Consider the following 14,466-nt stretch of genomic DNA (forward strand, 5'->3'; position numbering starts at 1 on the left):
ATCTACACAAGTCCATAACTTATGAACAAACTATAAAAAGAACTCATTCATTTTTCAGTTACAAGTGTCCTCCATTGGCAATCTTGGTAAGGTTACAACAGTATGCTCTATTCTTCTCTCGGGTTTTGTTATTAATTTAAGTTCATATTGATCTCACATTGGTACTTGCCTGTAATAGCATGAAACCAAACCCAGTAGCCCAGGAATACAAGTTTGAAGCAGACTTTTCATAGAGTATTTCTAGATGCGTCAGACACACTGATAATCCCAACACTGTCACCTAAAGGCTATACATCTACCTCTCCTTTGATGACCTTGGTCCAGTGCAGAAGCCAACTCAAACTTTCATTACCACTTCACAATCCCATTAACTTGTCTCTACAAAGAGGCTGCTATTGGCTGAAGGAAAAATACAACGCAGACACTTCAGTATATTACTGAGCTTGATGCATCTTATTTTGGACACCATAATGGAAAGCTTAAAGAAAAAAAAAAAAAAAAAAAAGGCTCCACTCCCCCTTCCTCCCCCATCCATTATTTTTTGCTCCCACAGCTGGTAAACACAGAAAATCAAACTGCTGGGGCTATGCTGCTGCCAACATGTGAGAGGAGAAGTGAAGGGGATGCTCAGAGTTACTCGAGAGCTATCACAGCAATTCAGGACCACAAAGCAAATCTGTTATTGAGATCAGAATTACCAACAGGTTTCAATAAAAAGCAGACCTTTGTTTCCACGGCACCATTTGTTTTCAATTACAGCCGTCCACATCTTCTGCTAACATTCTTCAAAGATGAGACCTTGTACCTGATAACATCCATCCCCAGCCCAGGGCTATGGCAATGCCTGTGTTCTAAATCCAAGATATTCCAGGAAATTAATCTCTCTCCAGGTTTCCTTCTGTTCAGCACCCTGTTCTTCGAAAAGAGATCTCTAAGAAGAAATGCGGAGTTCCTATTTTCCTGAATATCATAGCTACTGTAATGCCATAAACAGTCATTAAAATGTATCTCAATGAGTTGCTAGAAAAGTTGCACAGAAAAACAAAAACTGATAGCGAATAGTAAAACAAAAGTGCTGTAGAGACAAGTCTACTATAGGAGCTTATTTTGGTGTTCCAGGTTGGGTTCTGCTCTGGCTCTTACCAGGCCTTGGCAACTCAGCATAGCAGCAGTGTTCAGATTACTGTATTAACAGCACCCACAGCCAATAGTTTTACTCCTGCCATAGCCGTGCATAGGTTTCTAAGATTGAGAACAGGTAAAAGCTATTCCAAAAAGATTTGAGCAGCATACAGAACAGAAAAACCACATGATATTCAAAGCAGGAACTGAAGTACAAATTAGACTATGCTCTGCACTAAGGGTAGAGAACTGACCTCAGTTCTCTTTCAGCCCTGAAATTATATTAGTCTACATAGCCACTGCTAGCACCGATTACAACAGTTATATCTAAACATGCAACTTTTTGTCTCGTGTGAATGGTCTGTCAAACAGCGCATTTCCTCTCTGTCTCCCTCTAAGGTTGTAGGCTGGATTTCTCATACCTCTGAAGACTCGATTTTTCTTTCTCCCATTCCACTATTAAACCGCATGAAAATGATTGATCTTCATGTGATTTCAAAAACCAGCATAAACTCCCATTTACTTTTAAAAAGTCTCTCTAAATCTAGGAGAAAATCCTTAGGTTAACAAGAGTCATATTAACTAAGTTCACACGAATTAGCACTGCTTGTGGCAGTGTACAGAGGCTCTCTGGATAACAGATAATGGTTTCTTAAGCCTAAAGTCAGCTCTCCTTTGTATCTGGAACATTGTCCCATGCGAGCAGTAACAGAGATTTTGGTAAAGCATGACACTTTGCAGCTTGCAAGGGCGATGGCTCTCTAGAAAAACTGAAAGTCATAGCCTGGTGATCTACATGAGTAAAGACAAGTATGAATTTATTATCTCCTTTCTTCATATGCAATGAATACTTTATCCCTGAACTCAGAATATCCATCAATAATAGCAGATAAGTCTTCACTGCAAATATCCATAAGCTTCTCCTCAGTGTCATTTCAGAATACGTGGTAAAGGGCAGATTTTTTTTTTTCAGGCAAGAAGAAACAACATTTTTCTTTAATTAAAGTACATTTTACTACCCGACTTGGGCAATTTGCCCTTCTCACAACAGAAGGAAGAGATCCTTGAGAATACTTCTATGCAGATGGAAAAAGAGGGAGGAAGGCACACAAAAATAAGTACTGATAAGAAAGGAATTGCCCAGCTTCTTTGAAATGATTTGCTACAGAGCTTTGTGGAGCAAAGCAGAGAAGCCAGGTGCTGAGGATTAGTAGCCCTGCTGGGTCTGTATGAAAGGGAGCAGTGAAAAGTCTGATGATTTTAGTGGTAATATCCCCTTCATATTTGTGACGCCAATAACACCCTTTCTCTGATAGAGCTAAACTGGGCCCAGAGCACTTAAAAAAAAAAAAAAAAAACGAAATCAGGTGGCAATTTCTCTGTCCCACAGCTCTGAATCCATTTGTTCTTAAAGCCCACTCTGCTCCACCTTCTAAATTTCTCAAATTACACACTGAAAAGAGGTTAAGAACCCCAGCGGAAATCAGTTAAGTTCCCTCTTCCTATTACATGACATGTATTAAGCTGTTTTTCCTTATGACTCCATAGCAGCACAAGTTGGAACACCCACAAAAGGAACTGGATAAGTTTAGGAGGTAGGAATCCAACAAAGAGGCAACCTGAAAGCACTAGCCACTGTTGGCAGTGTCCAGTGATCTCTACTCTGAGAAGCAGCTTGGAGAGGTATATTTTATTAGGAGCATGTAACTACTTCAGTGAAGTCTATTGTAACCTTACACTGCCATTCTGGCCTCAGGCTTTTTTAATAATTATTTTTTATAATTCTGGACATGGGAATACACAGTTTAACTCCCAGTCCCAAGAATCTTGCTCTCATGGCTAGAAACAAAATAGCTGTATCCTGCTTATAGCTACCCAAAAGTAACACCTGTTACAGGAGGGATACACTTTTTGCCTCTGAAGCTGAAGGAATAGTAGCTGCTGCAGACACCTAAAACTGCCAACATTCAATTTGATCACCAGACTCCTGTGTATTCCCTCTCCTCCCATATCACATGCAGTCCTGAAGCAAACCGTGCATATTCAAAAAAAAGCAACATTATAGGCAGAGAAATTTCAGACTCGCTTGAAGTATTTCAGCTAATCAAAATAATATAAAGTCTGGAGGCAGAAGAAAAAGAATTCTTCTACAATAGTCACATTTCCAATTTGCAAAGAACAATATTTTATAGATGTACAATACTGGACCTCTTTTGAAAGAGAAAATAAATTTAAAAACAAAACACTTACTGTGGTTGCATTTGCTGAGGTAATCCAACAGGAGGCTTCTGCTTGATGGTGAATGCCATCTGAGTCATAGGACCAACCTTTGGTGGGACCTGCACCTTCTGGGAGAAGGCCTGCTGGGCAGCTTGCTGGGGGATGGGCCACGGGGGAACAACAGGAGGGCTCCGGCCTCCAGTAGAAGTTGTGTCTTGCATGACTGTATCCTCACAGGAATTGCCTTTTGTTCCTGGCTTACACACACAGAGCTGAGGTCGCAGACACATCCCTCCATTTTGGCACGGTGGTGCACAGTTAGCTATGGAAAGACATTTTAAAATGTACCTGTGAAACAAAGAACAACGGAACATGCAAACCCACCCCACAATTACATAAAAAAAAAAAAAATATTAATCAAGTATGAGATTGTAGCATTGCTAAGCTCCACAAAAGCATACAAGTTGGTGCAGCTTTTACTGTTCTCCTACATAATATATGTGCAACATTTGAACAGCTTGAAAAAGCAAAATGGTGTAGATGCGAAAAATAGGAAATACACAAGTGAAATCAATATAGCACTGTTATAAATCTGCCTGCCAGCAATCTTCTGTACCCCTTCCCTGCATCCTGCTTCTCCATACAGTACCAAATTGCATACTGATGGAAAAAAAAAAAAAAGAAAGCAGATTATAAAACAATACTGTTGATCCAAGCTTAGATTTATTCTGTTACTATTTAAAGAGCTCTGTAGAACATTACAGCCACACTACAGATGATCAAAACGATACACAAAAAGGCATGATACAATTCAACCCTTCCACTGCTTCAATCACCCCAAAGCCAAGAAATCACCACTGCAATAACATTAAAGAGATGCGCAAACTGTTCCTATAATGACATAATTACAACCAGGGGTGGTGTTCTTTGAAGAAACAGACAGGTGTTTGAGATTGCTTTGCACTACACATTGCTGTATGTTCCCTGTTCCATCTGTGTAGAGGGATAAGTCACCTTAAAAGACAATTCACTTTCAGGCATGTGCCATGAGATAGAACTAATTACACTGGCTGTATCACTCTACTCACTGACTATAGAGGGAATTTGAATAATTAGCTTAGTCTCAACACTCATCCCCTGGACCTTGTTAAAACACAAGTAGTTCAGTTCCATTTTGAATGAGCAAGAAATAGAGAAGACGCAAATCTTGCAGATGAAATGAAGAAAGCAACAAAAGTAGCTACTGATCGTATGTATTCATAACACTGCAAAGGTATGCCTAAATCCAGGATTTTAGACGGTTAATCTTAAAATGTTAATCAATTTTAGAAGTTTTAAAATAACAAAGATGTCAAAACAAAGACTTTATCTTATTCAGTGGATACATTTTAACAGTATAACACAATTCAAACTAAAATATCTACCAAAATATATCTGATTTTTTCCATTTGTCCTAGAGAAGTAGAGCTCTTATGAGAAGACATACTGCTAAGCATACTTCTACTATTGGTAGCAGGAGATATGCTTTGTGTTAGCTCAGACAAAACAATACACCAGATCACCAAATCTGCAAGTTTTACAGGCTTATCTGTATCATAAAATATAACACATGGTACTGTACCATATTTCAGTATATCCAATTTCATAATGATTTGGAGAAAAGTCCACAGCACCGTTCCAAATAAACTGGATCACTTGGCACTTCAAGTTTCAACACATACACTGCATATAAAAAAGTACACATACAAGTTCACATTTGAAAAAAACTGCTAGGATGGAGGTGCGTTAATTCAGTGGTGTTTATTTGTCAGCTGATAACAGCATTTGATAGAAATGTATCACATGTATTATCTGTACACGTGTGCATTAGATTTGCCACAGAACTCGTGCTTTAAATGGAGTTCTCCTCCCAGATAACTCCCCGTTCCATGTGTTGTTCAGCAGCCTATCTCCTCTCGAACGCTGTTTGACTGAACTACTTTAAATGCACTTATGCATCCCCAGCCACAAAAACAAAAGTAGTCATTCCCTTATTTATATTTCTGGTTACTTTAAAAAGCATGGGTTGTGTCTTTGACTGCCAGAAGGCAGAAGAAAATTTTCACTGAGAACTTGAGAAGGGATTTACAACAAACATATGTTGTTATACATAAGCCAACTCTTCCTTACATCTTGCCTTCAAGACCTAGATTTTGCTAGGCACACAAGTAATTCACACAAGTGAAATGGATTATGTTTGGAAAATAGATTCTGGGACTCTAAATTGTAAAGAGCGAAGAAAAACCTGAATTTGTCACAAGCTACCACTGAAAAATACAGCAAAAAAAGCAGAGGTATCTAACTGCCCTAAGGATCACGATGCACCAGAAATCTGAGCACATTACAGGCTAGGTTGACAGCAATGCTACCATAACTTGGAACCATGTATCTGCTGAACCTGACACTCACTGCCCTTCCCTTACTCTAATCTTCCTCAGCTTCTTAAATATTTTTCAGAAGAACTAAAGATCTAAGAGCACAAGACCCCTCTGACAGATTTCTAAACATGGAAAAACAAAGCACACATTCAACAGGACTTTTTTAACATGGTTCTGTGAAGAGGATGCTTCTATTTTTAGTTATGTACAACTACAGGTAAACCAGGCCACTCCAACACAACTCCTCCACAACTACATAGGAACTCATTTCAGTAATGCTCTAAAAAAAAAAAAAAAAAAAGGAAAAATGAATCTTGATATTGATACTATTGGGCAAATGGTCTCCGTGTAACTTTGTCGTTCTCAGTCTGGATAGAATCATACTACCAGACAGCAACAACACAGATCCATAGTTTCAAACAGAAATAACCAAGTAATACAAATCTAGGAGGTACAGGTGACTCAGACATGTTCATTAAGAACATTGCCCGCATAGCCAGCGATAGGACTACAGGGAATGGCCTCAAGTTGCACTAGAGGAGATTCAAGTTGGATGTTAGGAAAAACTTCTCCAAAAGAGTAGTGAGGCGGTGGCAGAGGCTGCCCAGGGAGGTGGTGGAGACACCATCCCTGGAGATGTTCAAGAAACATTTAGATGTTGTACTGAGAGACATAGTATAGTGAAGAAATATTGGTGGTAAGCAGATGGTTGGACTGAAGGATCTCAGAGGTCCTTTCCAACCTTGATGACTCTATGACTCTGTTAATTATTCCTTACTAACAACACTATGATAAAAAGGCTTTGAAGAGACCCCAAGAGCAGAGCAGTGACTCAGACAGTCACTTTCATCATTCTGCAGTAATAGCATAAAGATCACAGCAAAATAACTTTGGCACCATCTGGAGTGCTTTAGAAAGAAATAATCTTCTGCAAAAGATTTAGAAGTCCCATTTTTACAACATGAAAACATGTTCCCATCCTAAGTATGTTTACTGAGGTTTGTGGACTTCCATCCATATTGACCTATAGGCTTCTCAACAAGTTATTTCAAGAATAGAAATCAATCCATATTGACCTATAGGCTTCTCAACAAGTTATTTCAAGAATAGAAATCAAACAAAATCAAGCTCATTAGACCATCCCAAAAAGGTAGAAGGAAATATCTGATCTCCTAGAACACCAATCACAGTTTAGTGAATTCTGAACTATGCAGATGAAAATACAACCTGTTTTGAAATTACCATATATTTTTTACCCTGACTGGAAGATTCTTACTTCACTTACCCAGAAGGTTTCTCAAATTTATGTATACATAAAGCATACAAAAAGCTCCAAAGGACAAACTGCATTACTCTATCAACTAAACCAACATCAGCAGTTCTAGCAAATGTTAGAGAGACAGTCAGTCTCGAGTTATGTGACCAGTGACAGCGGGCTGAAAAACTGACCCATGAGATCTTCACAACAATCCATCCTTCAGCTGAAGTTCATTAATGTTGTGTAACAGATCACAAAATGGGATACAAGATCACAGTCTTAGGAAAGAATTAAACAAGCTTTTAATTGATACAATGCAGAAGTTTATTTTTGAAAAAGTTCAAAACAGCTGCTATGTGCCAAATGGATGACCTCATTACTTTGTTTTAAGACAACAATAATGGCACAATTAACTTAAAAACACCATTATTTTCCATAAAGCTAAGCCTGAAGAAACTGGCGTGTGGAAAAAGTAAGTTGAACATGGAGGGAAAAAAAAAAAAGGGTGGATACAATTTTGTTAGAAGTGTAGACTCTGTGACATGACTGCAAATTCAGAATGAAGCTCAGCAAGGATGCAAGTAATGAGATTAGCCTTACTAGGCAAGATCAAAGATGGGTTCAGTTCAGCCTCCTCTTCCGTTATTAAGGTAGATGCAAAAGAATCGGTATAAAACCTGGGTGAGCAATAATAATGTTGTGTACTGTTACAGCCTTCAATAATCAGACAATCAGCAATTTCTGAGCACTGCATATCACTCACCTTTCTCCCGGAGTTGTAATATATTCATTCCACTCCCACATGGATGGTTTTGTTATAAGCCGTTACAGTTCTCTGAACAAAACTCTTACCCATCTTTGCATTTCATTACTGTCTCTGATATGCTATTGCAAGTGAGCTACCACAACAGTGATGTCAAAACTTGAATTAGAGATGTGAAGTCCAAAGAATTGTTCATCAAAAAGACAGTCGTACTTCTCTGATGGGGTCAAGTTGTTCCTATAGCACAAAGAGTGCTATGCAAATATAAACCAAGTCTAAATTATGAGCCATAACTAAGTTTATCAGATAGCAAGTTGTTTGATGCAGGTGAACTGTGAAAAATTATGAAACCCTTTAAGCAATTCAACAATAAAACAGCAAATGACATTCAGCATAGATAAACATGAAACAAGCACATGGGTAAAAGCAACCCTAAATTCACATGGAATTGCTGAAGACTACTACCACTTCGAAACAAGTTACTGTCAGCAGTCCCATGAAGACATCAGTTCATTGCTCAGTCACAATGGAAGAAAAAAAGAAAATAATGGAACAAAAAAAATTCACAAGCATTAAGAACTGCTAAAAAAGGAACAAAGAACAACACTACAAGGACCCTCTCTACACACATACCCGCAGCTCACCCACACCTGGGCTGCTGCAAATCATTCCAGTCCTTCCATTTTGGAAAGGATTTCCTGACATGAGTTCAGCAAATAACAAGAGGGACTGTGATGACCAAAGGCAGGAAATCACCTTTTTGTATGTCGTGCCTAAACACTCTTGAACTTCTCAGTACAGAAAACTTGCACAAGTACAGCAAAAGGCTGTAAATTTATAGGTAGGAAATAAAAAGCAAACAGGATGTCACCTCTTAAGTGTACCAAGTAGGAACAGCTGGTGGCAGGTCGAAACACTAACCTCACACCTCTGACAGAGAGGGAGTAATTAACCCAGGGCATCAACCTTCGCTTTGAAAGTCCCTGAACCAGAAGACACTGCAAGCAGTTCTCTGTGAAACTATCTCAACACACTGACCCTTTTTATGTATCTACTGTGCTGTGAAGAAAAGTTGTCTTCTCTGATCTGACTATGCAAGCTCCAGCCTTCAGGTTAGCCCGCACTGTGATGTAGCAGCCAGAATTGATGGTTTGTCTGGGTTTCAGGATATCCTCAAGGGTCACTCCTTTCCTATCCCAAAAGACAGCACACATCACCCACTGAGGGCTGAGTCATGAACTTTCTCATCAGTGGGGAATTTACATATCACCACTCCATGGACCACTGTTTTGACTCCAGCTTGTAATGGTGACCCCATGTCTTGTCACCCAGTAATGATGCAAGCAATCCAGGAAACTGTCACCTTCAGCTTTGGTTCAGCAAATCCTGACAAACTTGCATATGGTTCTCTTTCTCTTTCAGCGTGAGCATTCATGGGCCACACCTGTTGTAAACTTGGTGATATTCCAGTGTTGCCACCATTGCTTCCAAGACACTGAAGCAGATTAAGATCATTAATCTCATCGCTTTGATTTTACACTAATTTACATTGACCTTCTTCAAACAATGGCATCTCGCTTATTTCCTTGCACCACCTGATCATACGGAGAAATGAAACTTACAGGAAAAAAAATGTTTTTAAATGAGAAATTCACAAGAAACAGTTTAAATTGTGCCAAAAATGTTATGTACCCCTAGACTTTTTGCCTCAGTTCTACCTTTAAGCACCTCCTCCGTCAAACAAACGCTGTGGGTTTGTACTTATATGACCAAAATCATTTACTATATTTCCTAAACTCTAGTGCTTTGATATGTTTATACTACAATGAACAGTGTTGAGAGTTGTGTTATTTCTAGCAAGCCCATCCAGTAGAACCTTTCTGTTTGAACACCAACTTTAATAGAGGGTGTTTTTCCTTTTCAACTGCATACAACCAGGCATCAGTTTGGTTGTCAGCAGAATATGCTGAATTCCAACAGCTTCTGCCAATGCAAACGTTGGTGCTGTATACATCACTATCCATACTGCCAGTGCAATATTGCTAATACTTTACAACAACCTAAGCTTGTTAACTTATCTTTCACAGGAGCATGTAAAGCCTGTCAGACAAAATCTATGCTAGAGGACAGTAACAGAAAACAGTCATTGGAAGGAGGCTTCGAAGTGTGTGAATGCTTCAAATTCCAGCATAAAATGGTCAAGCAACAATGCACGTATTGAGTCTACACAAAGGGGAAAAACAACACCAACATGAATACACCTGTGCTTAGAGCAGCAATTCCAAGTTGTGCTACATTCAGCATGGGAACAGGCTATTAAGGGCATCAAAAGTACTGCCTTTTTCATTAATTCAAGATTTCTATTCCTTGAGCACACAGAGAAACCAAATCTAAGTATATCTTGGTTGAGTGAGCATCCTAAACTAAATCTGTGATACAAAGGCACCTCCAGCTCCTGCTGTGTTGAAAGACAGAGCTATGATCCCTCAGCAATACCAAAAGAAAAGAAGAGAAAGGCCTCTTTTCTCTTGAGAGGCTACGAGCTGGGGATTCTGAATGGGAAGAGGCATTCTATGCTGGTTTCCTCAGTGAAATCTGAATACAGTGCTGATATCCTAGAGAAGGGCAAGGTTTACAATGGCTTCCTGTTCTCCCAATTGCCCTGCAGAGTAGTTTACCACTTACTTTTAGACTTTTGTACTGGATACCATATCTTACATCTCTGTAAGCACCACATATGTCAGGAACAAGGAAGCAACATTGGCTTTGGATTTCTAGTCTCCAAACTGAAGAAACATTTAGTTCCCACCATTGAGTGCTATTCTGGGGATCCAGTTTTCCATCTGAATAACTCCCTGCAGACAGTTTTCAACAACTGAATTTTAGCAGGAGTATATCTAATACATCTACACAGTTGTTGAGCATGGAGAGATGAATTAGTGACCAAGGGTGAGACAACCACATTGTAAAACAATCCCATAGAAAGTTCAAGTTACTTCACGTCATTTCTACTGGTTCTTCAGCTCCAAAAGAGACTGTACGATCTCTATATGATTAATGAAAGAAATATTCTGACCATCTGTGTCTTCCTACACAGGAAATTTGTTCTTATCACAACTACATGGTCTTAGGGAATTCTTTTCCTAAATATACTTCAAAGGAAATCATGCATCATGAAGGAATTCACTGGTCCACTTCAAACATCTGATGCATTCCTAGGTTGACATGGATGACTACCATAAATATGACCTCCAAGAAAGGAGGGAAGCACACAGACAACAACAAAAGCCTCTGTCACACAGTTTTTAAAAGGAAAAATAAAGTAGTTGCTCTGCCAGCACAATAAGCACATAGCACACTTGATTATTTTCCTACCTAGCTTCATATGCTATAGTAGATCAGAATTTAATGGCAGCTACACTCAAATTCACTTAACTTTAGCAAAAGGACATTATTTTATCAGGCATAAGAACATAACGTGCTGGTTGATAATTGGCATTTTCACTCACTTTACTGGAGTCTGTGCAGTCTAACTTAAACACTAAAAATTATCTCATGATTACATAGTACAAGTAAATTATTCGTGATCAGAATTTGACATATTCTGATATTACAATTAAGATTCTCACATGCTACGCTTCCTTCTTTACTCCATTATAAATTCAATACAACACTACAGAATGGACTAGGAAACCAGAAAGTCCACGTTACGCACCACACTTACTTGCTGGAGTGGTTAACACTGAATTCTGCAATCCTTTTAATTCTTTTAACCTTGCTCATTACATTGTTTATTCATTTTGTTACAAAATGCTTAGTAAGAAATACACAGGAAACTGAACAAACTAACAGAAATTCAATAAAACAATTGAAAAAAATTTAACTGGATGCAGGATTCAGACAATTGAAAGAGTACAAAAAAGAAATACTGAAGACTATTAATCATAAAAGAGTAATTTAGAAGCTAAGAACAATGAAATTTTTCTAAGCCCAACCAATCCTCAATAAGAGTTTACCATGCAGTTGACCTCCTTCTCAAAACCAGGCCTAAACTGCCATCTAGAGATGACACAAAACTGATCAGAATTATGAAAAAAGCATGTTATGAATTATGAAAAAAGACTTGTCCTGTAACCAGGTCCCCTCTATTGGGGGAAACAGAAAAAAGATTGGTCCTGTAACCAATCCCCTCTATTAGCAAAGTAGCTCTCTCAAACTCTGCATTGATGCAGGGATTACTACCTGCTTTTCACATGAGAACATGACCTACCAGAGCTATTTGAAGTTCCATATTTAAATGAACATCTTGACTTGCAAAGACGTGAAATCCTTGATCCCCTGTGCACAGCCAGAAACGCAGAGAGACACCGGACCTTTGCATTCTTTCTGTAGTCAATGGAGAGGATCTGCTTTCTGGGAATAAATTAAGCTACACAAGGGAAATACTGTTGCTTCTAGATGAAGAATGAAAACAACAAAAAACCAAAGCAGAAAATCCCAAACCCAGCCCAGCACTGGTCTGCGCTAATTACTGATCAGACTCACCTGACATGAACCAACCACAATCAACTAAGGCTCAGCACTGCAATAATTGAACAAGGACTCAGCTGAGGGTGGTCTGTGCCCTTCTCCGTCCACACTCATTAACTCCCTCACTCCCAGACAGCCTGAACCTGCTTCAATGAACTATCAGCCTTCAACAAGTTACACTTCACAGCGAAGCTGCAAATAAAGTCTTCCCTAGAGGTGCTACACTCAACTCTCTCAAGGCTCCAAGGAGTGCAGTCTCCCACACCCTGCTGCACCCACCCCTTTCCAACAGCCAGGAGACATGCTGACATCAACAACATGGGTGCTTGGTGTACTCTCACCTGCGCTGAGAGGAGAGGCGCAGGAGAAGGCACCCCACTGCCACCTCTTTCCCTTCTCTACTGCCAGGGAAGAGCAGCCACACAGATAGGAGTGCCACCATTTGGGACATGGCTCAGCAGAGGTACACATGCTGAACAGCAGAAACAACCCTGGGCTGCATCTTGTGAGGAGCCACTGGGTACTGTAGGGATTGCTTCACTGCCAGATGTTGTGCCTGCATCAGGTAGAACCCCGAACACTTCAAGGACACAGCTTACATACTTTGCCTCACATTGGCATTCATTCCAAGAATACAGCAAAATAAAAAACTAAACCCTGAAACACATGGGCCTCAGGTCTTCATGACCAAGATCCCGTCCACAACTCCTATTAGTGCACACTTCTTGCTCATACAGGCAAAGCCAATGATAACAAAAATATGGATCCTCCCTTTATCCCACCTCCCAAGGAGAATGGAACCATTACTGAGGACTGATAAGGGCTTACCCCTTGTAAAATCAAGCTATTCCTTGCATGAAAAAATTTAAAAGCTATATTTATATGCTACAGAAGCGACCCACAGCAGAGGCAAAACCAAGCCATAGAAGCTATGGCTTTCACCTTTTCAGTTTCAAAGTTTTTAAAGCAACATCAAAGATCAGATTAAAAGGGTGAGTTAAGTGAGGCCAAGGTAGTTACGTCTCTTTAAAACGCAAACATTTCATTTTAATTTAGATATAGTTTGAGGAAGACTGATACAGCTTTTACTGAAATGATCTCACTCTGAAGAAAAAAAACATCTGTGAAGAGCACCTTATAGTCAGGCTTTGTATACACAATGTAAATAAACAGAGCTTGGAAAAGCTCTAAGCCCCCGAACTGATGAAGAACAAGCCTTGGGAAATATTTATGACCAGAAAACCTTCAAGAGGCACAGCTGCAAACATTTGAAGCATTCATTCCGGAGATCAGAAGTACTGCTCTCCTGGATACCACCGCTTCTCAGAGCTACACTGAAGGCAGAGAGAGAGGAGATACAGAGCAACCAATACAAAACCATTTAGTAGCATACAATTTTACATCCACATACGCTTCTAAGTTTCCAAGTGTGGATCCCAGCCCTAGATCAGAACAAGACCTAAGCATGCAGCCTTTCCTTCACCTTCCCCAAGAAGACTCAGGAGCACAACCTGGAAGCAGCCTCAGGGGTGCTACAGGCAGGCCCAGCAAAGCCAGGTGTCTGCAGCACTGATTATATCATTAAGTGCCCTTGTCCTGAAGCTCACCCAGCAGTAGCCAGGTTTGCACTACGGGCCTTCCTTACACTTCTGCAGGATGTTCACATTTCAGCATTGCTGTAACCATCAGCTCTCCCTCCTCCTACCATTTGTTAATTTGCATCATGATGTTAGCGAAAGTTAGAATTCCTCCAGGCAATTCTATTTATTTATTTAAACTATCCAGTTTACCCTGAGAACACATTCTATATTAATGCTCCCAACAAAATGTATTACACACTTTAGAAGATGTTTACTATTAAAACAAGGTGGTCCCATTAAATCATGTTTCAGAGATATCAGATCCTGTATACAATGAGCAATTTCTTTCTTGACTTCCCAACATGCAAATAGGTTCTTTGTAATCATTATGAACAAGCAAAGGGGCCTATTTTGTAGAAAGCAATATTAACTAATACAAATTTAGTAGCAAGTACCTAAGTAGGAGACAAAGGTTTTCAACAGGATAAGAAAGTATATGAGAGATGGGATTTCCTGCTTTCGTCTTCCAGTCAGTGGTTATAACTTGTCCAAGGTCACATTTAACCTATAGTTTGG

The 14,466-nt window shown here is 39.5% G+C and overlaps 1 protein-coding gene across 6 annotated transcripts in view; it reads right to left on the minus strand.

The window, feature by feature from the left end:
* The window catches only part of LTBP1 (latent transforming growth factor beta binding protein 1), a 164,429-nt gene that overhangs the window by 146,206 nt on the left and 3,757 nt on the right, over positions 1 to 14,466 (minus strand). For all 6 annotated transcript variants that reach the window (XM_015857695.2, XM_015857697.2, XM_015857698.2 and 3 more), the window contains exon 3: positions 3,373 to 3,664. In XM_015857695.2, coding sequence (XP_015713181.1) covers positions 3,373 to 3,664 — 292 coding nt within the window. The remainder of the gene's footprint in view (positions 1 to 3,372; positions 3,665 to 14,466) is intronic.

This window comes from Coturnix japonica, chromosome 3 (genome assembly GCF_001577835.2).
Source record: "Coturnix japonica isolate 7356 chromosome 3, Coturnix japonica 2.1, whole genome shotgun sequence".
Taxonomy (NCBI): domain Eukaryota; kingdom Metazoa; phylum Chordata; class Aves; order Galliformes; family Phasianidae; genus Coturnix; species Coturnix japonica.